This window comes from Orbicella faveolata, unplaced genomic scaffold (genome assembly GCF_042242905.1).
Source record: "Orbicella faveolata isolate gen_17 unplaced genomic scaffold, um_ofav_v1 contig_1, whole genome shotgun sequence".
NCBI lineage: Eukaryota > Metazoa > Cnidaria > Anthozoa > Scleractinia > Merulinidae > Orbicella > Orbicella faveolata.
This window is the reverse complement of record NW_028301536.1, coordinates 11160891-11186323: the sequence shown is the minus strand read 5'-3', so window position 1 is coordinate 11186323 and position 25433 is coordinate 11160891. Positions and strand designations below refer to the sequence as shown.

Sequence of the window (25433 nt, the reverse complement as noted above, 5' to 3'; positions counted from 1 at the left end):
CGTCGACTCACCCGCCAAAACCCTACGCGTGCGCAGTCGTTTTTCAGCCCTGTCGTCGAAACTGGAAGCCGAGCACCTTTCTCCAACACTGTTCTGTGGAAAACTCCCTTCCTGCTGTATGGTTTGAACAATGTCGCGAAGAATTTTGACAGATGTTAAAATTGTTGACATCCAGAAACGAAAAATACCAAGCAAACATTACGTAAGTACTACAAAGATAATGGATCCCGTGATCACTAATTTAGTCCAATATGTTTTCTTCTCAGTACATGCATGGTTAACCTTAAGATTAAGTTAAAACTGCAGGGTTATTTTATGTATGGTCAGGATGAAAAAAAACCCGTCGACATTTCGTTTTAGGAATGAAAAGGGCTACGAAATAGCAAGTATATTGTATTGTATAGCGTATATTGTATTGTATAGCGTGTATTGTACAAATCATAACACCATGCTAAACCACAACTTACTTAATTATTGATGTCCATACTAAGTTAAACCATTAAAAATAACCTAAGGTATCGATCGTTGGTTACTTGGGCTAGTTGTTACGTCAGCTTTTATTTTGGGTAGGTGATTCAAAACAATGGAGTTATCACGAGAAACATTTGGACCTGTCGTTTAGAGTCTACGCTCGATTTCCGCCGCTTTCTCGAGTCAGGTCTACGTTCCTCTCCGAGAAGAGACGGCTGGACGCGTGAGCGACAAAGCATGTCTGTGACGTATCTTCATAATTTAATTCTTGCGGCGCTTCAGGTGGCCGGAAATGTCATCTGATGACAATCATAGGCAGGCCCACATGACGCAGTACGGCTTGTAAAATTTGTGGCGTTTTCACAACTTCTTTTAATTTTGGTCCTCCAACCTATTTTGTTTCACATTATTGTTGGGGAAGGACATTACATGTTGTGTTCTATAGAAGATTTAAAAAAAAAAAAAAAAAAAAGTAGAGCAGAGCTGTTTGACTATGGTGTAGAAACTGTCATGTCAAAGGTCACGCATATGTTGTATGGTGTGCATGGTGTTGACACGATGTTTATGTTTTGCTAGTTCGGTTTGCTTTGGCTCATTTAAAAATTTAATTTTGTCTGGCTTCGCCAGAGACTGGTGTCTTCCTTCAAGAAGACTGCCATGCACATCAATTTGATTTAGTGTTTTGTTTCTTGAGATCGATGTTTGCGTTTATCCCTCTCTTCGTTGACTTTGTTCGTTATCTGACATTCTGGCACCACATGATTCAAATATAGATTCTAACGCATAAAGCTGTTGACTATTTTGCGTGTTGTATATGCCACTATGGTTTAGATTTGGTTGAATATCCCACTAATGCGATCGCACTTCATGTCGCACAACTTCTTTGCTACTGCGAGAGAGCTAATTTATGCAGCCTGCTCGATTCAGGCAGGCAGATTTCTTATTGGTTGAAATTAACAATGTGAAGTCCACGAGTCCAGCCATGAGTTCGGGGGAGGAGCGCGGGCTCCTTTCCCGAACAGCAGCTGGTAATTGAGCCAATTTAGAGTCTGGTATGCAAAACCATTGAAAATTAATCACTGAAAAGCAGCTGAAAGCAATAGATATAAATCAGTATGGATAACACCCTGTAAGAAAGTGCACGCTAAAAGCCATACCTCAATAACTCGATAGAAACAGGACCAGTTACTATGACTGGGGATGTTGATATGGTGAAAGAAGTGAGCAAGGGGAATTTTGATAATCAAAATAATCAGGGGATTTTCTTTTTCTTTCACTGCAGTGTTTTCTAAAAGAAATAGGAAACATTTTCCTCAAGTTTCTATATCGAGTTTTAGTATGAGTCTACTGGCAGTCTATCACAAATTCTGTTCTGTTATTGGCTACACTACTCATCTATTCTATCATAGTTAATAAGCAGCCTAGCAGCGTGCGGTTTTGACAAAATTGGAGCTGCTTCTTTGCATTTTTGAAGCTTCTGTGAAGAGGACTAAGATAAAGTTTTGAACAACTAGTAGATTTGTACTAGAAGAATTAGATTATTCGTTCTTGATTTCTATATGTGATAGATGACTCAGCCTGCACCCTTGTCAACAATGACATGCCACACAATAGAAATCTCAAGCTCGTCATCTAATTGTTAATTAGAAAATAGTCCTAAGAAAATATGCAAACTGATTGGTTAAAAATCGTGTCTCTATAACTCGATGGAAATGCAGAACTAGCACGAGCTGTGGACGTAATGATGGCACGAGCAAAGAGAATTTTCACCTTGATAATTAAAGTTAACAAGCTGTTTCCTTTTTTTCGTCGTGGTGTTTTCTAAAAGAAATATAAAACATGTTCTCCGTGTTTGTATCAAGTTATAGAAACACTCATGAAAGTCTGGGAGAACTCAAAAAAGCCGTGGAAACACTCACCTGCAGCTAGTGTTCCCACAGCATTTCTCATTCTCCCAAACTTCCACTCGTGTTTCCAGAACTCGATGGAAACACGGTACATGTTTTCTACTACTTAAACAGAAACACTCATAAAAGTTTGAAGAGCACAGCATTTTCTCATTCTTCCAGATTTCCACCTGTGCTCTATAACTTGAGAGAAACACTAAAAAATTGTCTTCTTAAATAATTGGATAATAGAAGTTGGTTCAGTTACTGGATGCAGATAAATTAACTCTCAATTATTGGAGGGTTCTTATTTGCTGTTTGTTCACTTGGTTTAATCAGTACGTCTCCACAACATTATTTGCTAGGCCTCAGGGGTTAGGGGTTACTTTAAATATCAGGCAAACAGACAGCATCTTCATTCAGAGATTGATTTAAAGATGGCCTGAGAGGGGGTAGTGATTAAGAGCTCTACACTACGTCCAGTCTGACAACAATTGTGAAACTGTTGTTAGTCAAAACTGAAACAGTTTGAATACTGAAATGTTTTGATGTTAACATCAAAGAGGGAGACATGAGGGTGCTCTGAACACCACAAACTCCTTAGAGTTAGCAAAACAAATTAATGAACACTGCCACTGCAACATATTATTTAGCCCATGATTTGAATGTCTACACTTGTTATAATACTGTTGTGCCTCAACAATTTTCCACAAAATAAACACATCACAATGCTTTATTGGCTACATGTGGACACTGCTGATGCCCATAAAGGTCAAAAGCAGCTTTGGATTGGCAGCTGGAGCATATCGCAGGTTAACTAGCCACTGCTGGTCTATATTTGTTAGTTTGTAAAATATACAACTGTAAATTAGCATGGATTAATGAGGTTTACATGCTAAATTTAGGTTGGAGAAAGGTCAAACAAGAAACACGGCACCACAAAGAATTCCATTTTACCAAACAAGGGTAGTGTGAAAAACAAAACATTGCAAACCGTAGAGATTGAGATAACCGCAACACTGCAAGGCAGGCATCACGGTATTAGAAAAGCAGTCAACAGCGCAACACCGCAAAGCCCCATGTCCCCCTCATCAAAGGTGTTAATGACTTCTTCATCTTGTTCCCAGTTTACAAGTAATTTAACTTACATGTATGTGATATATGTCCATAACAGCCTTAAACCATGATTGAAATCACTTGACATGACTTTTTTTTGTTTGTATTCATTTGGTTCTACTGTTTACACATGTTTTGAAGGTGTGGCAGTTACAAGGCTATAAAAACTCAACTTTTCAGTCGACAGTTTTTACTTGCAGTCTAATAAACAACAGCAGTATGCTTGGGTGCCAATTATATATTTATTGCCAAGTAAAATATCATTCAAGGAACACACAAGTGGTGAACAGTTGTGATTAACATTAAGTGATCATGAAGGTTGAACATTCTCTTCTTTCTTTATGACGTCATTTGTACATGTAGTGTGGATGAATCTGACTTACTTTGGCAATTGGATTCTTGGAAATATGTCTTCAGGACATTTATGCTTGTGAATGAGGATTGCTCAAGCTTTCAAGTTCTGTTCTTAGAAGTGTAACTTGTATATACCTAAAGAAATGTGCACCATTTACCTTTTTAAATGTAAAAGCTGATTTGTCAGTAAGTTTAATAGGAGAGTTCAAAAGTATCAATGAGTAAAATGAGCCATAAGTCATGAATCAATGAGTCAAGTACAAAAAATTGCAATTACTAAGGAAAACGATTCTATTTACAAGAAGGGCCTATTTCAATGGATCACGTGACCTCTTTCGATTTTAAAATTAGCATTTGGCATTGCACAATTAAAAGAAAAGCACGACTAGTCCTGGGGACAAGGACGTGTCACAGCGTATATATGAAGTTTACGAGCCCAGTGTACCAATGAGCTGAAACATAAGTTTGGAACATTGTCAAAGTTCTTCTACCCCTTATTAGAGAGGCTAAGCTTGACATTTACAGCAAATGGCAAAAATTGAACTTTTTAGGTCTATTTATGTCATTTTTATGTCTGGTCTCAGCCATCTCTACACTTTTAAGTGTACAGAAAAAGTTTTATTTAAAAATAAAACTTTTTGCATTCACGGTGAGTTTTCTACTAGACAGGTTTGATTTACAATAAAGTAGTAAAATAAGTGAGCAAAATCCAAGTTATTTTTTGGTGTCTGCTGTAAACATCATGCTAGCCCCCATATTATTTGTTTTACAAAATCCACATCATGAAAAAAATAATAACCTTTCTTCTTGTCAAGCTAATTAACAAAGATTGTCGACACAGAGTGCTCTGGAAATAATCCTTTGATCATCAATGCCCCATTCACTCTATGTAATGCATGGAGTAATGGAAGTTGTACAAAACGTCACATATTAAGTCTCAAAGATATTGTGCATATGATATTCCTGTGCACAATTCTCAAAGAGCAAATAAGGCAACCATAGTAATTGTTGGAGGAGGGAAGGAGGAAGTGTTCCTTCAGCCATAGAGAAGCATTAAGCTTTTACAGCACCAGAAAAAATCTGTGCAAGGGTTGTGAGAATCATAAACAAATCAGTTGAAAATAAACCCCTACTTTATAAGTTTATTTACTGGAACTGGAACATTCAAGAAACAGTAAAGAATACAGAGTTCCCAGTGAATTATGAAATAATACAATTTGAATGATGATTTGGTCACAGAATTGATTAATGCCCAGTTGAAATTGTTGAATGACTGTTCACTTCAAAACTTGCATCATCATAAGAATTAGCTTACTGCCAAACTTTAAGGCTTGCGTTGCAGTTACATTTTGTGATGTCATGCACTAATTTGAAAGGACATGACAGAAACATGAAGGAAAACGTGATTTGGAATTATTTTTGTGAAAAACTACTGATCAGCCAATTGATTCATTGACTAATAAATTTGACTCATAAAATAAGGGGCCTTGTTTAATAGATACTACAGTGGGTTATTTTTCTTGTAGGTTTATGTCATAAATGTCACTTGGTTGGATGGGAGTGTTAATGTTGTTTATAGAAGATACAGCAAGTTCTTTGACCTTCAGGTTTGTACCGTGGCGACATATTTTAAATGCCCCTCTAGGCTGATGTAAAATTGTGACTCGATCTGTGAAATGTAAATGCCAATACTTTGATTTATTGAAATGAAGGATAAGTCAATGTAAACTTCTAGTTCTGTTTGTAAACTCTTGTTCTGACAGACCAAGCTTTTAGAAGAGTTTCCAGATGAGAGTGGTGTGAAAGATCCTTCTAAGAGGATTTTACCATTTTTGCCAGGTACAGCTCATTTTGGTACCTTTACCTTATTACTATAGCATGTCCTCTTAAGATTTTCCTTTACATTTGACTCCAAAATTCAAAATATAATTTTCATATACATGTAATTTAATGATATGTACTAGGTAAACTCAATATGTATGGTACAGTTTGTGCAAAGAGATTTTCACTAGAGTGTCGAAAAGTAATTGGTTAAAATGCATTTACTTCTACATGATTAGCTTAAAAGACTGCTCTGTAGCAAATTGCTATGTATCCATGAGAGCTGGATGACTGTCACGCCTCTGGATCAGATCTAAAACTTTAGTTTCATGGCATCTCTGGAATAATTATTATGGAGTATGATTTATACTTGTACATGCTGTTGAGCTTAACTGGTTGGGCCAGGAAAGTGGCCATGATTGGAAGGTGGTCTATATAGAAAACATTTTTGTCAAGTTAAGGTGGTTGTAATTAAGGTACCAACAGTTCCAGTGTAGTTTCAGCTAGAAAAAAAATATTTCAGCTACCAAACATGCCTTAGGAATAAAAAAGAGATTATGAACATAGCACATGAAAAAGAAGGGTACTTTTACATGCAGTTGTTTTAGTGACTACATAACATTGTAATCATGCAATTGTGTCTTGAAGCCAATTTTCCTGTCACTTTGCATCTTAACCATGGATATTTTATAATGTGTGAATCAAAAATCCAGGTATCATTTTTGCCTTTGTAAACTTTTATTATTTTGAATCTTCTCTTAGTTTTAGATAGAGTGATTTTCAGTAGACCTTCCCTGCATTATTTCCACTTCAGTGTATACCAGTGATAGCACCAGAACATATTTTTCCTTTCTGATCTTGTGTTTGTGTCATTGTGTGTTTGAATAAGGGTGTAGTCTATTGACAGTGTTTTGGTTTTGCATTTGCTAAGCCCTGTAACTTGTTCGTAAACATAATAATTATTTAAGGTGATTCCTTAGTATTACACTGCGCATCCCTACTGGGCACGATTTTCATGTCATTAGTGCACGCACATCCTCAAAAGTCCTCGTGGGCCCAATGACGATGAGTGAGTGAGTGAGTGAGTGAGTGAGCACCCGTACATGAGCACGTGCGCATACAAAACGTAAGAGATTTCCCTCAAACTAAGCTTGATAGCGAAATAAATGCTCCTTTTCTCTTAAGGTTACCATATACCTTCAGATCAGCAATTTTCTTCAAATTTGGATTTTTGGGTCAAAGTAATGGTTGAAGAGTAATCTCTAATTTCTTAAAAAAAAATTGAAAAAAACTAAATATTGGCGGAGAAATGGAGGTTTTACGTTATGGCCAGAAGTAAAAGTTCCCTCTTGATTGACAGCCCTATAACGCGTATGCAATCAACTGAGACGACTTTCACAGGAATATAATTTGCCTACATGAATGCCTCGAATTGGCTGGCTACTCACCTCTACTCACTTGATCAGCATTGTTAATCCAAGCATTTTTCGTATTAACAACGATTTAGTAATACATAGACAAGTAAAAACAAACGATATAATCTCCCGATGTTTTGGCGACGTCATGACGCCATTATCAAGGGTACAAATGAGAATTAAATTAACAAATGCGAGTTCAAGAGTTATAACTAATTTACATAGCAGAGGTGGCTACACAAATACACTGGCACGGATAGAATCCGTTTGCACGTTCAAACTCGGTGTTAATTGTTTGATGTAAAGCATCTCGTTGACAAGACAATTGAATTTGTTCATGCATTTCTTGAGAACTTTGAAACAGCTGAGGAGGTCCTCAGGGACAGCACCCGCGTGGTCATTGTCATAGTACTTGCCTACTGAAGATGACGTGCTTTTATGGCCATCCACGCGGGCATATAAATGCCCGTGCATGTTAAGACGCAGTTGAAAGACCTTAGCATTAAGCTCCAAACCACAATCCAGCCCGTATTTGTCAGTCGGAAAATTGGCCAAGACCTTCACGAATGTGAGACCAAACCACAGCTGGTTAATCAACAGTGCATAGTGTACCAGTTTAAATGTAACCTGTGTGATACAGGGAGCTATGTTGGCTACACGCTATCCTTTTTTGTCTTACCCATTTTGCCAGACCAGCTTCAAGAAAAACCGAGCTGCAGAAAAATTATCTCTCTGCCTTGAGCGCGTGGCAAAACACAAGGGTGTTTTGGAGATTCGCGCGTAAATTTCATCGCGAGAAAAAACTTTCCAAACGCTGATTGGCTCAGTGATCTGAGAACCCAGTTGAAAGCGTTTGTGGGTGGAGTTTGTCTGCGAAGTAACAGATTTTTCTTAGCGCTGTTTTCTCAAATAAATTTTTTCACTCGAAGCAGACACTTTAAAGAGTTACAACTCAAAGGGAATTTCTTCGATTGACCTCAAATTTTGACAGTAGCTAGATTAACATATAGTAAACAAAAACATGTCTGCGAATTGTTTGCTTCGAAATATTTTTTCTCCGAGAGCGATTTTTGTACGATCACTTCACATTTTTTAAATCCTATTTTAAAAAATGTTCTGTAACTTTTTACTGCAATTGAATATGGCAAAATGCAGACACTCTTTTTTAGCACTTTTTGTCCTTAAACCGGGGAAAAAACTAAATTGGCAAAAAACAAACTTCACTTTGACTTGCAGCTTCCAAAAGGTGATTAGGGCGCTCACATTTAGTGGTCCTGAAAAAAATCAGCAATTCATTTCATTTCAATATTCCTGGTATAGTTTGATAGCCAGCTCTATAAGCTTTAATTTGATATAAGTGTTAAGGTATCTACCGCTTAAACCGGACGCGCTACATCGCTTGGGCATGAGACACCCCTGAAGGTATACGGCAACCTTAAATGGGCACAGTGACCCCCACGTTTCATTTCATAATTTCAATGAGAACGATATCCTCAATAACTGAGAAAAAAATTAGTAGAAATCTATGGCTACTTTTTTGGCAAATGAAATAAATACTACAGAGGGAGACATAACTGGCCCAACAACACATGTCCAAATTATGTTTCCCTTAAAGGATAAAAAAATGCAGGGTATTTGAAGACATTTTTTCTGGGACATTGCCAAAAGTCACCTAAATAATTATACGTAGCATTGTGGCGTGAACAACAGCATACCAAGTTTCAATGGAAATCTATGGCGGGTTCTTTTACCAGGGAATCACCTTAACCAAGAAAAGCAAGTTACAGGCATGGTGTTTCACCTGTTAGAGATTAAGTTTACCGTTGGCGGCATCTTGTTTTTGGATTGTTTTTTTTTTTTCAACCCATCAGTGGTGAAACCAAACTCAGTCATGCATTACTTGGCTCACAATAATGCCCACATGTTTGTTGAGATAGACTAGAGTAAGAACAAGAGAGACACAAGTTATATACTTGTCAACGTTAATATATTAATATCATTTTATTAATAAATATCTTTAGGAGAGCAGGGATGGTGCAGTGGTGAGAGTGCTTCCCTCCCACCAATGTGGCCCTGGTTCAATCCTGGCCCCAGTGCCATATATGGGTTCAGTTTATTTGGGGTTCTCACCTTGCTCCGAGGGTTTTTTCCAGTTACTCGGGTTTTCTTACCTCCACAAAAACCAACATCTCCAAGATAAAGGACCTGCAAGATAAAGGACTTGCATGTAAACCACCTAAGGTTGCTATGGCTTCCTCTCTAAATATTGTAAATTTAATTTAATTTTTTTAAACAACGGGCATCAGATATTTATCCTAGGAATACTAGGATTTTTGAACACTACCAAACCATAACCAAAGACATCCCAAAACATCTGAAGACATCCCAGAGATGTCCTCAAAGACATCCTAGTCCAAGAATGTGTTTTGCAAAACATAAACTTGAAGTATTTGTTAATTACATGGACCATTCTTTTCTTCCATTGGTTCAAGTTTACATGTCTTTTCAAAGTGAGTCATAAGACTGTGATACATGCCACTTAGAATTTTTCCACTCACATGAGAAGTTGGTCCACAGGCATGAGCTGGCACGAGATTGTCATTATTGTGACCTACAGCTGTGAGTCTTAGGTGCCTAAAGCGTGAAAGTTTGCCTGTATAAAGTTAGCTCTCATTTACTCACCTGGACAAGTCTTGATTCTGTTTTTGGTGCAGTTCTCAAAGTTTTTTCATTCCCAGATAATTTGTAAAGTACTAACAAAACTTAAGTTCCCAAACTAGGAAAAAACCTCTATGTTATACAGGCATTCTTTTCTGTGGACCAGTGTGGTTATGATTTTCATTTTAATGTGTAGGTAAAATTATCTTTGGAAGAAGCCATGTGCGAGATGTAGCACTGCGAAGGAAGGAACCTATCAGTGAATATTGCAAGGTTTGCAAAGTGATACATGTTCATAACTTCTTCATGCAGTAGTTTTTGTTTTCAAGATTGCTGCTAGGAAGCTGAGAGCAATGGGAGGCCATCTTGGAATTCCTGGACAAAAAAGCATAGTCGTGTTCTATCCAGTGAATGTTCCTGAGTCCTTTAGTTTCAAATGGAATTATCTGATGCTTTCACTAACTATTTTATACATGTGTTGTTCACTTCCAGGAACTCATCTCACTACCTCCCAAGATATCAACTTGTAGCATTGTTGTCAAATTTTTTGAGCCACAGTCAGAGGACATAGACTTACCTCCTAAGGAGTAAGTTGGTCTTACATTATACTCAGCATGCAACTGTAGGAGAACAGTGTCTTTTAGTGTTGGTTTTGTGGCTGTGCATGTACATCATCATCAAGATCATCACCTTCATATTGGAAGAACTCACAGTTTTTTTGTAAACTGGCTTAAGTGTCTCTGACGGACAGACGGACTGATTGATTGATTGATTTCTAGGGCAGATCAAGGGAGTTCAGGGCGTGGCCAAACCCCATAACTTAAAAAAAAGTAAAGGTAGGGAAAGTCTGCATACGAGCCAAGTGGCCCATCAGGAAGTGACTAGGAATATCTCTACCCCCTCCCTCCCCCCCTTCCTCCTGAATGGGATGCTAGTCCATCACAGTTTTGTTTTGCCGGTACCCATTTATACACTTGGGTGGAGAGAGGCTCTGCGAGAGTAAAGTGTCTTGCCAAGGACACAACACAATGTCTCGGCCGAGGCTCGAACCCAGACTGCTCAATCTGGAGACGATCACACTAACCATGATGTACTAATGTTGATGTACTAACCATGAGCCCACCCATTTCCAAGCTTTTAATATAGGTGTTCCTGAAGAAGTATTAGGTTATGATGAAGTTGATAAACGAAGTAAATAATTTGGACAAAAAATTTTTTGAGACTAATGTGATGAGAGCTGTCAAAGAAGTCAGGTTCTGTATGAAACTGTGCACTGTAGAATTGTAGTGTACTTAAAAGTAGATTCTGTACTTATGCTCACAAAGAGGTAAATATTAAATCATTAGAGGTATATAACCACCAAATGTTTTGTCTTCCTTATGTAGGAAAGACAAGAAAAAGAAGGAAAAGGATTCAGGTAGGTCACAGGTTTTTTTCTTGTATATACAATGTAAACCCTACACAACACTCAGCTGATGACCGGACAACATCAGGTACATCAGTGAAATATACATGTCAGCAGTCACATTTTGTTTACATGTTAACTGAGTGACATTTTAAATGTGTTTTGTAATGTTTGCTCAACATGTTAATTGATTTAAAGCGCCTATATAAGACTTTGTGTCAATTTTTTTAACTAAAAAGTGTACATTCGTATGGAAGGAAATCATAGTTATGAAAAAAAAACTAGTTATTGCTCATGAAAGAATTATACAAGTGACTAAAGCTTTTTCATATTTTCTAATAGTTGACCATATATCCGGGCCTGTGTCGTTGGAGCAGTATGTGGCCATTGCAGACTACAAAAAACAAAACAGAAATGAAGTAAATATGGTGGCAGGAGATATAGTGGAAGTTATCGACAAGAATGAAAATGGTACAACTAAACAAAATAGAACGTTCTTTAAGGGTGTGACTGTGTGAAGTACATGTTTACCGATAAAGAAGTGACAAGTTGAAGTGCCTTGCCTTTCAGGAAACACTTTTGTTTTTCACACTACTACGGACGTCCTACTCAACTGTCCACTGACAATCTTGACATCAATGATTCCTCGTGCTTTTTTGTTTGCTTACTTGCTTGTTTGTTCATTTCATTTCCCTGATTTTGTTGTTATATTATTTTAGGCTGGTGGTTTGTTAATGTGGATGAAGAGCAGGGCTGGGTTCCAGCAGCTTATCTGGAGAGTGAGGATGGCAATACGGATGAGTTTGAAAATACTCCTGTTTCATCAGGAGGTGAGGCATGCATATAATAACCCATGAAATTCTTCTCTTCAGATGCTTCAATCTTGGTTAGTTCAGTTGAATCTCTTACGGTTCTAATTTAATACATACTGTGTGAAGTGATTTCTTGCTAATTTAAATTTCTGTCTTCGTAAATTTGTTAGAGAGGTTGATCACAACAACAAATTACAAAGCAGAGCTAGACGACGAAATTTCATTCGAAGTCGGTGTGCTAGTGACCGTGTTAGAGAAGAACTTTGATGGTTGGTGGCTTATTCGGTGAGTTCTATGACCCATACTGGTAACGTCTCCTGACAATAGTAAAGCTAACGTGAATTCATTGCTGTCTGAGATTGTTTTCCAAGCCAAGCCTGTTTACCACACCTTTTTTGAGTCACTGTGTGTTTTAAACACCAGGTATTGTTTGGTGGTATATATTCTTGCTCCAAAGCCCCTTAACCTGTTAATAATAACCTGCGGTCCGCAGTATCATACAGCATAGTGACCAGTGCATGACTATAAGCGTGGTCGAGCGAAACCCTCGTAGCAATCGTAAATTCCTTTATCTTTACATCTTATATAATACAAAGCACTCATACATTCTGCCTCTGCCTCTAAATGCTTGTTCATGTCGTTACTAGGTACCAGGATCGTGAGGGATGGGCGCCTGCCATGTATCTGAAAAAACCGGAGCCCTCTCAGGTTCAAGCTATACGCCATGGCTCAGCATCACTAGCAAGAGAGAAAGGTTTGACTCAAGGGAGCAGTGTTACTAAACCTCCTGGTAAGGATAGATTGTTGACACCTTGTGACAGGGATCGTTGCAAGTAGCACAGGCTTCCTCCCAGTGAAAACATGTGTATTCGATTTATTCATGTTATCCTGATATGGGGCGCCGTTTGTAAATTTTTTTAGACCGAATTTATGCCATTTTCCCCTTATTTATAAATAATTGGAAATGCCACAAAATTTGTTTATAAATAAGACACAAGAACTTGTCCGTTGATATGTAAATAATTATTTTAGGTACGTCCTGTTTTATAAATAATCTTTTACCATAGAGTTATTATATATAAATAATAAATTAAACAACTTCAATTATTTATATATCAGGTCATCTCTAAAATAGTTATTCGCATATCATTAAGTTTCTAAATCCCATCATTTATAAATAAATTACTTCGCCGGGAGTGTAAATTCATTATTTAGAAAAAATAAATTTCACCTCGCTGAGTGTAAATTTATTATTTATAAATAATGAACTTCACTGAGTGTGTAAATTCATTGTTTAGAAATAATGAAGTTTCATTTCAGCTGTAAATTTATTATTTAGAAATAATGAAGTTTCATCTCGCCGAGTGTAAATTTGTTACTTAGAAATAATGAACTTCACTGAGGATGTAAATTTATTATTTAGAAATAATGAAAGTATGAATGGCTGACCCAGCGTCTCTTGCCCGATCGATTTCGGAGGCTGTTTCTCGCGCTATGAGACAGTTAATGCTACCCTTGCTCAGGTAGGTAACGGCGGCGGTATGTAGCCTGAAATTCAGCAGTGGCGGATCTGGTGGAGGGGCCCGGGGAGCCCGTTCTCTCTTCCCCCCCCCCCCACCCCCACCTCCCGCCTCAACTATCTATTATGGAGTTCGTATTCACTCAGCAATTCGGCAGCTGACACTGCAACAGGAACAACTACTCAAAAGCCGAGGTAATAGGTAAATTTTAAGAAAAGAAACTGCTGCATGAAGAAAATAAAAATCGCTTGGCGTGCTAAGTGAAAGGTCTGATTTCTATTGAAATTCAATAATGGTTTAAAGGTAAATGAATTTAGCTTTCCACGTGTACGATCTTTGGACTTGCCTGGAATAGACATGCCCAGCCGTGACTTGATCAAGCCAAACAAAGTGTGTCACACAGCTATCCGTCCAAAGGTCACAAAGGTCACAAAGAATTTAACCTGCGAGCAGGCTCACGTTTGAATCAAACGTGCGAGTGACGAACAGGAATAGCGATGGGCGGGAAAGAGGCGCCAAGAAGTGACTTTCTCCTCTCGCGGCTTCGCCCGTCGATTTCTCGCTTTCAGCTACGCCGAGCGCGTTTGTGCTCGAACGTGAGCCTGTTCGCAGGCTACAAAGAATTATCTAAGCATGTAAATATATTATTCGATTTTCCGATTTTAAAAGTTCTGCATTTTCTTCATGCAGCAATTTCTTGGCTTAAAATTTACCTGTTACCTCGGCCTTTGAGTAGTTGTTGTCGTTGTCGTTGTCGTTGTTCCTGTTGCAGTTTGAGCTGCCGAATTGTTGAGTGAATAAGAACTACATAATAGATATTTGAAGCGTGATTCTCGCTTAAACTCAATTAACCAAAATAACGGGCGGGGGGGGGGGGGGGGGGGCTCCCCTAAATCCGCCACTGCTGAATTTCAGGCTGCATACGTACCTGAGCAAGGCAGCATTAACTGTCTCACTTATAGCGCGAGAAAAAGCCTCCGAAATCGATCGGGCAAGAGACGCTGGGTCAGCCATTCATATTTTTATTATTTCTAAATAATGAATTGACATACTCAGTGAAGTTTATTATTTCTAATTATTATATGGCTGCGTCTCACAAAGACTGGGAACTACCGAATTCACGAATATGATTAGCTGAAATCGATATTGACCGCGGTCTAGATTTTCCCATTTAGACCGTCATCTATCTAGACCGGTTTCATTTTGCGTTGACAAAGTAGCAAACTAAAATACAAAAATGTTCACCATTTTCTTTTATTTTCTTCTCAATCATTTATGGCACTGTCAAAAAGCCTGATGACAAAACAAACAAGTAGAGAGAACCAGCAAATTTCGGCAGGTTTAAGTTAAGCTCATCGCCGTTCGCAAGCAAACTGTCGGCAAACCAGTTACATGAAACGAATTAAAGTTTTCTTCTTTGCCATATAATAAACATCTTATTAACCGAGCTAAGTCGGTCTGTATGGGAGAATCTTGACCTCGGTCGTGTGTACAGACCTCACTGCGTTCGGTCTGTACTCACGACCTCGGTCAAGATTCTCCCATACAGACCTCCAGCTCGGTTAATAAGAGCTAAGTAATAAATTTACATTCGGCGAGATGAAACTTCATTATTTCTAAATAATTAATTTCTAAATAATGAATTTACACACACGGTTAAATTCATTATTTCTAAATAATAAATTTACAGTCGGCGAAATGAAACTTCATTATTTCTAAATAATGAATTTACACACTCAATGAAGTTCATTATTTATAAATAATAAATTTACACTCGGCGAGGTGAAATTCATTATTTATAAATAATGAATTTACACTCCCGGCGAAGTAATTTATTTTTAAATAATGGGATTTACAAACTTTATGATATGTAAATAACTATTTTAGAGATGGCCTGATTTATAAATAATTGAAGTTGTTTAGTTTATTATTTATATATAATAACTCTATGGTAAAAGATTATTTATCAGAATCAGAACGTACCTAAAATAATTATTTACATATCAACGGACAAGTTATTGTGTCTTATTTATCAACAAATTTTGTGGCATTTCCAATTATTTATAAATAAGGGGAAAATGGCATAAATTCGGTCTAAATAATATTTACAAACGGCGCCCCATATCCTGATCACCAACTTAGCATATAGAGCGATTTTCATTTGGTTGTCGAAAAATAATTGGTTTTGCATTGCTGGGCTAAACGATTGCCTTGAAAAACTCACGCCACTTTTTCATCCAATCAGAAGAAAAACCAAAACCAATCATGACTCGTTCGCACACGTTTTCCCGCGCTTTGCGTCAGCTACATGTAATTACTTCAAGTTTGATTGGTTCACTGTATTGTCTGTGTCCTTTGTGATTGGCTAGAGTGATTACTTTGGTTCTGGTTTTACGACACTCAATTGAAAACTGCTCTAAACCAAAACCAAAACCAAAATTATCACTCTTGCCTAAAAGGACATAAATAATCCAGTGAACCATGTAGCATGTAGCCGATGTCATGCGCGGGAATACGTGTACAAGCGAGTTAGGATAAGTTTTGATGTACTTCTGATTGGATGAAAAAGTTGCGCAGTTTTTTGAGTCAATCGCTTTGGTTAGTAATGTAGGACCCAAGCAAATGCGAATAAACATGCTCGAATATTTGTCCGCGGGCATTATCTGCTCCGAAAAGCGAACAGTTTTCCGAGAGCATATTTTCGCGCCAAATGGGGGCTATTGTGTTTATTATCCTTCAAATGTTTTTCGCAACACGCGCGGTTTTGAAAATTGGGGAATACCACTCGGATATTCCCCAGTTTTAGCTGGGAATATTTAGTGACCTGACGCGTTTAGACCAATCGCGCACGAGCGAAAATATTTGATGGATTATAATTTTCGATACTCAAGTCTGATATAAACAATTTGAACTTGTTATTGCTCATGGCTTCATAACTCCAGTTCTCAGTTGAGCGTCGCTCCAGTATTGGTTTCGTCGATATCGTTCAAATGTAACTAGATGTTTTCTTTGTATTTCTGTTCGGTGAACAGAATCACACAGGACAGAGTCAAAAGTTCGGAAGGTGCCTCCAAGAAAGAGTTCGGTGAGTCTCCACTGAAAGCACATTTTCATTTTTTGCATCTACTTACACAGATCAGCAGGGACATGCTTTCACCTTGATCGATTGATTGCGCTCATGCGAATTTCGCACAATTTTGCCCGACAATGGAACTGTCTTCATCAGTTGCCCTCTTTCCAATTCTTTTTCAGGTTAAGAAGTCAATAAAGAAGCTGCCAGTCCACATCACAAACATGTCTTATGAGCAGACGATGGCACTCGGCGATTCCCTTAGACAGCCCAAGTCACCAGAAGTGGAATATTTCACCCTTGGCGATTTTCGTTCTCTGGGCGTTGAAGGCGCGTTAAACTTTAAAGAAGGAGTATCGGTGGAGGTTTTTGAAAAAGCTCCCAATGGATGGTGGCTGGGAAAAATTGGAGGTAATGAGGGTTGGATTCCTTCCTCATACCTGGGAAAAAGGGGCAAGGAGAAAACACCTGAGAAAAACTCGTTTGCAAAACAGCGTGACTCTCCAAAACAAAGCGATTCAAAGAGAGTAATTCCTGCTTCAAATGCCTCACAAAGCATTTCCAAGTCGTCAGCGTCTGTCGCTAATAAGGCTTCAGACGTTCACGCAACGTTTATCACTTTGGCGGATTATGAAGATAATTTTGAAGGAAGTATTTCATTCAAAGAGGGACAAATAGCACATTTAATAGAGAAAAATCAGGATGGATGGTCATTTGTACGGATACAAGACAAAGAAGGCTGGGTGCCGTCTAGCTATCTTGCTTCCAGTGCAGATAAGAAATCTACAGCACCTCCGAGACCAGCGGCGCCCGCGGGTGTAAAGCCACCCGCGAGTATAAAGCCACCCGCGAGTGTAAAGCCACTCTCGGGTGAAAAGACACCCGCGAGTGTAAAGCTACCCTCAGGTGTAAAGCCACTCTCGGGTGTAAAGCCACCCTCGGGTGAAAAGCCACCCTCAAAAGGAAGACCGGAAGTTTCAACTCAACAGGGAAAGGCTGTAAGTGAGGCGCAATCACAGCGAATTAAGATACCGTTACCTCCTGTGAAAGCTTCAGTCAAGCCGCCTTCGTCTTTAACAAATCCTGTGCCAAAGAAACCTGATCTTCCGACTAAACCTGAAGTAAAACCGCGCTCGAAGATTTCCCAAGCTGAAGTGCCACCAAGGCCATCGCTTAGAAAAATAATTTCTGTTCCTGAGAACAAGAAAACGATGTGTAAAGCCTTGGAGTCATTCTCTTCTAATGGCGAAGGTTTGTCATTCTGCAAGGGAGACGAATTTGAGTTTCTAGAGGATTCCAATACCGGTTGGTGGCTTATCAAGACAAAACATGGTAATGAAGGCTGGGCGCCGGCTTCGTACTTAGAAACAGTGAACAAAAAACCAACAGTATCCGGAAAACCAGCTAGACCAAATCCTCCGAAGACTGGACAACAGCAAAACGCGAAAACAGTTTATGTGGCAGTAGCAGCTTATACTGATGACGGTGATAAAGAATGCATTAGCTTCAAGGAAGGTGATCGAATGGAAGTGCTGGAGATGGACGAGGGAGGCTGGTGGCTAGTTAAGATTGGAGCCAAGTCTGGATGGGCGCCGTCAAATTATTTGCAAGCTTTAGAATGAAATATTCAGAAGTAAAAATGTAAATAATAATGGATAATTGTTGATAAATCGAAGTTCTTAATGGCTCTGAATGTTTATGGGTACAAAACAAAATCAGGTATTGTTTCATCTTTCAACCTCAAGGTGATTTCGTTTGTTTTATTCCCCTAAACCTCCGTGCCAAGTCATACGTCACATATCATACATGATGTACTGTATGTGAAGAACTCACTGTTGATTGTTAGTGACCTAATCTGTTTTAGTAATTTGGGATCAGTTTCCGTAATGAAATCACCATTGGCAGTTTATTTGAACTCGGTAGGAAAGGCTTTGCGGTTTTCTGAGCCTATGAAGGGAGTACAGACACTGTATTCTGCAATTGACTAAGTCAGCATTCTATGATTTTTAGTTCCTGTACATCGTTCTCTCTCTCTTACATTTCTTTGACTAGAACTGAACTCGTAATGACCTTGAAATTTGTAAGTGCCTTTAGTCTCTCTCTATTTAGTTTCAGTTGTTTCAATTAGTCAAATGCCACTTAGAATATAAGTATATATTACGAATTCACTGAATGTTACACGACGCAGTTACTGAAAAAGGAAGAAACGCATCGTTTCCAAACATAAGTAATGTCTTACAAGTTTCATTACAAATTTTAATACTTCAATGAATGTGGTAAAGATCTCTAAGGCTGATTCAGAATTGAGGCCTTGTAAGTCCTCTGGTACAGTCAGGAAAGCGTTTGACTTGCACAAATATTTTCACTAGTTTTAAAGAAAGTGCGAGTCCCTTCTTTCTATAAAAATCAAGCCGAGCAACTGTTTGAACTGTATTGAATAGCACATTAAATGAAGGATTAAGATACATCTTCCTAGTTTATCTTTGGTCTCTTCCAATTGAACACTAACAAGGTTAGAAACGAACATGTCCTGATCAGGTTGGCTATTTGTATCATACATTGGAACAAAAAGATCCGTCATACTGCATTCACTGAGCAGTAAACAACAACTGATTATGATCTTTTGTTTTACTTTCTCTGTGTACATATCATCGCCGAAGAGTGAAGAATACGAAAATACTTTGTAGAGGTATTTGACGTCCTGGAGAGAAGGTTTCGAATCGACTCGTTCCATACACAGGGTCAGAGCCGAGACAGGAAAGACAGAAGTACGAAGCCTCACGGGAAAATCACTAATTATCCTCGACTGCACGTGGTGCTGTGTTCAGCGATTTCTGTTACACCTTCCTGTGTCAATCAATTCTTAACTGCACACTGTCCTGACAAGTTTTTTGAGGAACAAATTAATATCCTTACAGATTTCCGTAAGTCTGTAGAAAACACATGATCTGAAATGGGTGATTTACATACGAAGCTAAAGATGGCTATTCCAGAAAGGCCATATATATTCGAACTTGTTTGACGTAAACGAAGTCTCTGTTATTTCCAAACCTTATTTGAAATGCACTTTTAGTAAGAGCGAGGTGGAGGTTGGACTAATTATCATTTCTTGATCTCAGAACCTATAGCTTGTTCCACCTGGATCAAATTTGATCATTTATCGTTTTTGAATGTCGCATACAATTTTCCTTTACCCCCCAGAAGCTCCCTAAATCCCAGTGTACCTTGCTTGCCAAAGACTCGTCATGTAACATTCCGCACAGTTTGCATAGCGCTACTATCGGCTCGGTTGCGTACTTTTTCTTCCAGTGAAAATATTCGTTGTAAGCGGTGCTGTTCCTATCAAGAGCTTTCAAATATGATGCAAGACTCTTGATGGAAGAAAAGTCCAGTACATTGATGTAAGATTCTGGAATCACTAGTTTACTGTAATCAGCTCCTCCCATAACTACTGGAACCAAGTCATGCTCTAAAGCCTGTTCCCAGTACTTTTCCGTGATGTAGTCTTCGCAGAATCCATTTTCAAAAGCTAAGTAAAACTTGTACGAGCTCAACAAGGCGTCACACTGTTGGCTTCCACGAGGGCACGGAGAAGCATTGGGATTGCATTTACCAAATACGTCGACAGGAATGTACAACTGAAGCTGCTCTACATACTGTTCACGGAGGAACGCTGGTGACGAGCAATGACTTGAGGCCCAGGCCACCAGTCTGGTCTTCTCGGCTGAAAAGTTTCTATCTAGACATAACGAAGCAAATGCCATACATTATAAGTAGCAAATGAAGATTTTTTTCCTTTACAGTAACATAATATAAGCATGGTTTCTTCATTCCAGGCCATAAACATTGCAATCAAACCTGAGTACAATTTTACTGCTAGATAATGTGAAACAACGGTCTACCCACCTACCTGCTAAAGAGTCGTGCTGGCTGAGAAAAGAGGTGTTTAGAATTGTTCTGTAACTACCATAAGGAACCCACACATCTGACAATCGCTTGTATGTCATTGTCCAATTAAATACTCCGTTATACTTAGAGGGCTCAGGTGAAGTGTAATGAGGATTTTCTTGAACGAAATAAACCCATCGCTGATTGGTGGATCGTTCTGTAGGCAATACACTTGGCATGTCTCTGCCGTGGAAAATCACAGCGTCACTGTCACGCAATAACTCTTTGTCATCAGATATAATACACCAAGGCACGTGACACGACTGAAGAGATGTCCGTGACCATATTGACGTCGGGCGGACACCGAATATCTTGGTGTAAAATAAAATAACTTTCCACTTCTGAGAGTAGCGAGTTTCTCTTGACGTCCCATTAAATGCAGGAATAAGAATTGCCAAAGCGAAAATGGTTAAAGTCAGCGAAATTAGCAGGAACAAGTCATATCCGAAAAACTTGGTACGTCGAATTGTCAGCATTTTAAATGGAAACTACCCAAGACTTCCTTGTTACTTGTTATAAGACAAAGCTTAAGAATTGCGCTTAGAGTACCTCGCAGTAAAGTCTGAATATTTGGAGGGAAAAAGCAGAATTTTTATCAAGAAACACCAACCCTATCCCCTCTCTGTCGTCGAAATATGCAAACGTTGTATGCCACGGTGTTTGTTTTGCCCTCCCTGGCAGGTGCCGTCGATGTTTTTAGTATCAAGATGTCTTTATGAATCTGACCTTGCAAGATAGAATGTCTATTGAGGTTTTCAATATCCAAACAAGTATAAATAAGTCTCATCTGCAGATAAAAATAATAAATAATATAATTAAGCAGGCAAGCCGGTTTTCGAAAGTTTTGGCCCCTGGAAAACCGGTAAGTAATAAAAATAGACTGAAGAATTTCAAGAGCCGTGTTCTATCGAGAAGAACTATGCAAACCGCTATTTTTAAAGCAGCGATTTGCACTAGTGCATGACTCGTTAAAAAAAGGGATTAAATGTTGCCGTGCGTCTGTTCAGTAACAGATCACAGATGACGTCAAATGTGGTAAGAACAAAAAAAAGTGGCACATGACCCATTAGGCGAGTGTGTCAGTAATGTTCCTACCACATTTTGACGTCATCTATGATCTAACACTGAACAGACGCACGGCAATATAGAATCTACTTGTTTTATTTCATAAAGAAACCAAAAACAAGTTGTTAATGACTTCATCTATGCATCTGTCCTCTAATAGATCATAAGTAAGCACCGATCAAAATTATTATTATATAAATAATAAACGATCAAAATATTGGGGTTTGTTTCCGTATATTTTAAGCAGACGTGATAGATCAAGGACACAATCATCCAGTCCAATAAAAGCCGCAAACATTCATAAAACAAATTAACTAACCAGAACAGCTCAGTATCATTTTCGTGACACAATAGGCTACCGTGGCAACAGTATTACCCGCTAAAAACACTCTATTTTAGCTTCAAATGCTAATAACTCAAAAACGAGCTAGCTAGGCGACACCCTTTTTCCATTATCGAATCTTGATCAGCGGGATAAGACGCAACTGTTGGCAAAGTTTGAAACAAATTTGTTGGTGGGGTTCAGAGCCACCTTAAATTTTCAAATGTGGTTTATAATAAACTACTTGCTGGTCTAGCTTGCTTGAGCCGTACTTGGCAATATTGGCCCTGGGTCGTTTTTGTACGGACCTCACTGCGCTCAGTCCTCACTACCTCGACCCCGGGTCAATGTTCAGCCTTTGCATTGTTCAGTTCTCGCCCTCAACCCTCGGGGCATTGTTCAGCCCTCATTGTACACCCCTCGCGCTCGGTTAGTAAGAGTTAATTTAACTCTAGAATAATCGAGACCTTGTCATGATATTTCTAAGCCAGACATAAGGTAATGAAATTTTTGCGTCAAAAAAAAATCACTCCTGTCTGAACTGAAGCCAGTGTCAAACCACAGATGATTAACAACAGTAACTATCTTTCAGTTGAAACCAATTCACAAAAAATGTGTGCTAAAAATGAATCAGCTTATAAGATGCACCCCGTTTGCAAGTGTTTAAATAATTGATGGTTTTGGGTAGGACTCTTTCTGACAAACGCTAATTTATATTTTGGAGGAATTTAGAATTAAGAAGAGTAACTGACTCACAAACAAGATGATGTAGCTATGTGGTATGTCCTCTTTGCATTTGTGTTCATTCTGAACATTATGCAAATAAAATCCTTCCTCTTTGCGGGAAATCAGCTGGCTGTGATTTTTTTTCTTTGGGGGACAAATGGTAGCGTAGTAGTCATAATGTCAGCAGGTGTGTAGATAATCGGGAAACTTCTCTTTATTCACTGTACCTTGCAGTCATCACACACGAAGGTCTAAACGATTTCCCTATGCATCATGACAAGCTGGGAAAAACTTGATTAATGATGGATTGGACGGCAACAAACGTGAGAAACTTTATAAAACAACGGAATATTCCACAATCATCGAAGTTCGTAATGGGAGTAATCCCGCTGGATATTAAAAAGGCAACTCGACATGGTGCAAATCATATCTTAATCAAATAGAGCTTTCAAGCTGACGAGATTCAGACACTTCTATTGGCCCAGTAACACACTCCCCATGGAGTGTTTCATCCCATTTGGCAAAATTTGGTCAAGAATGATTTAATAAACCTTGAGGGGTAAATGAAATTCAACAAGCTAAACTAAAAACGTCAGTTACATTATTGGAAAACTTAAATTTACATCGTTTCAGCGTACATGTCGATGTTGTTTTAAGATTGTCGAGCGAACCAAACCTGAAGAAGAGATGTCTATGGTGAAACTGAAACTGGCATCTCCAATCCTGCTGCCCTCTAGCAAAATCAATTAAATCAATCGATTAGTAATGCTGTTTATGACACTGAAGGCAGGATACCATGGAAAGACAAATAACTGCTAAAAAAAGGGCCCAATGTTGTTTATAAATATGACCTAAGCAAGTTAGTTGTATTCATACAAAAAGCACCTGGAACCTCGGGGAAGTCATTAAGTTTGACTTAAAATGCTTTAAATTTCACAGCTCTCGTGTTCTGAGATTGTCAGAACCCAATGGCCAGGTGATCAGAGAGTGCAGGTGTCTAGTGAGAAAGCTCGCTTATTCCGTTTTTTAAAGCCACAAAAATCCCGATGGAAGGTTTCATTTTGCAGTATGCAGCAAATCAAACCGATTCAATCAACAGATTAAGAACCTGCTTGCTAGCTAACTGTGTTGTCAACATGGTCAGTCTGTTCGTTGCAGGTTTTGGAAATGCAGTGATTCTTTTATCCATCTGGCGAACCAAAACCCTGCATTCGCCTTCAAACACTTTGTTGTTCGCGCTTTCATTGACTGATTTCTTGGTAGGAATAGTAACACAACCTTTGTACATCACTTCCCGTCTGTACTTTCTTGTTACCGACAAAGATGGTCCGCAAGCTCTTCAAACTACTTTTGATGTCATTTCAAGCCTTCTGTCAGGAGTTTCGTTTATGACGGCAACTTTAATCAGCGTGGATAGATACCTTGTACTCTTACTACACTTGAGGTATAGAAGCCTTGTCACAAGCAAGAGAATACTGGTCTTTATCTTTGGCTCGTGGTTGTTATCTTCAATATGGGGATTTACGTGGACGCACGACCTTCAACTGTTTTACCTTTTGGGTTTTGTGTCCTCTACCTTATGTTTCTCGATGATAGTTATCATGTACTGTAAGATTTATCGTGTTATCAGACGTCATCGCAAAGAAATTCACCATCAAGCAAGGTTTGGCGAGTCGTCCAGCCGAGTTAATCAGTTTACAAGTTACACGCGGTCAGTCGTCAACACGTTTATCGTATGTTTTCTCCTCTTTCTGTGCTATTTTCCTTATCTTTGCACAGCAGCCGTTATACAGCTTGGTGGCCACAGTCCCGCTAGAAAAATGTCCTTAGAAGTTTCTGGCACGATAATTTTCACAAATTCGTCCGTAAATCCGTTTGTTTATTTTTGGCGTGTAAAAGAGTTTCGAGGTGCGATAAAGCATACGTTGAACCGATTAAGAATCACAACAAACGAAGTCGGAATTAACTCTACTAACAGGAATTCTTGGTTCTAAATCAAATGAATATGTTGTGGCTGTTTTCGCTGAGGCGTTTCTTGGAACCTGGAAAAAACAATGAACAGTTTGCCCATGCTCTCTGTAGGGGGTCGGTACAAAACGTGGACCCCTCAATCTGGAACCCCTACTGGACCCCCTTTTGGAACCCATCTGGACCCCTTTCTGGACCCCCATCTGGACCCCCTATTTTTTCTTCCGAAAATACGGGCTACTGATTTAAATAATTCAACCTAGAACATAACACGATGAAGTCTATTTAATCCGGGAGCAAAATGTGAAGAAACAATGAATTCACGCAGCGTTGTGAATAATATGATGGCTTTAGCCGGAGTTAACTGAGTTTATTTTTTAGAAACGTGGTTAAAATTCCCAGAAAACTTAACTCGGTTAAAGGTTGGTTACAATGATGACCAAACAACGGGGTTATATTTAATGAGCGGCTACATTGAAATTGGTTATGAAGTCAGTGAACTCAATTATTGACGTCATGACATGGATAAACCAACAAAACGACAGACTTTGAGAACCAGTCTTTAATTTTCTTGATTCTTTTTCTTTGTTTTCGTGTCCTTCAGTCTCTTTACATTCACGGCTAAGGCCGTCTGTCTTCCTTCTCATGCGTACTATACACGAATTTCCAAGGCAGTTCTTTCAAACACGATGTTGATTTTGTGTAGACGCCAGTGTTTTCCATCGCCGTCGAATGAATCTTCCTCGAATTTGGCTCTATCTGAAAAATCAGCGATGGTTTGAGAAATCACCAGATATCTTACTATACATGACTTTAATACCGTGGCTTTTATAGAGAGCACCTCAGAATGAACATCGAGTCCTTTCACTAAGAACG

At 38.7% G+C, this 25433-nt stretch overlaps 3 protein-coding genes across 4 annotated transcripts; 2 read left to right on the top strand and 1 right to left on the bottom strand.

Moving 5' to 3' along the window:
• Positions 1-69: 69 nt before the first annotated feature.
• Positions 70-18993, top strand: LOC110049337 (SH3 and PX domain-containing protein 2B-like). 2 transcript variants are annotated; one of them, XM_020755163.2, is made up of 12 exons: positions 70-202; positions 5354-5434; positions 5591-5666; positions 9918-9994; positions 10214-10308; positions 11107-11138; positions 11469-11597; positions 11846-11956; positions 12109-12223; positions 12586-12728; positions 16491-16543; positions 16711-18993. In XM_020755163.2, exons 1-12 carry the CDS (start codon positions 131-133, stop codon positions 18148-18150), a joined length of 2424 nt encoding a protein of 807 aa, XP_020610822.2. In that variant the 5' UTR covers positions 70-130; the 3' UTR covers positions 18151-18993. The 2 variants fall into 2 exon arrangements, with proteins under 2 accessions (XP_020610822.2, XP_089145033.1); XM_089288907.1 differs by lacking the exons at positions 5354-5434; positions 5591-5666 and having other exon boundaries at positions 181-202.
• Positions 18994-19671: 678 nt separating this feature from the next.
• Positions 19672-20378, bottom strand: LOC110050502 (core alpha-(1,3)-fucosyltransferase-like). Its single transcript, XM_089288915.1, has one exon. The coding sequence runs from the start codon at positions 20290-20292 to the stop codon at positions 19672-19674; it is 621 nt and encodes a 206-aa protein (XP_089145041.1). The 5' UTR covers positions 20293-20378.
• Positions 20379-23356: 2978 nt separating this feature from the next.
• Positions 23357-24760, top strand: LOC110047280 (histamine H2 receptor-like). Its single transcript, XM_020753059.2, has one exon. The coding sequence runs from the start codon at positions 23636-23638 to the stop codon at positions 24581-24583; it is 948 nt and encodes a 315-aa protein (XP_020608718.1). The 5' UTR covers positions 23357-23635; the 3' UTR covers positions 24584-24760.
• Positions 24761-25433: the final 673 nt, after the last annotated feature.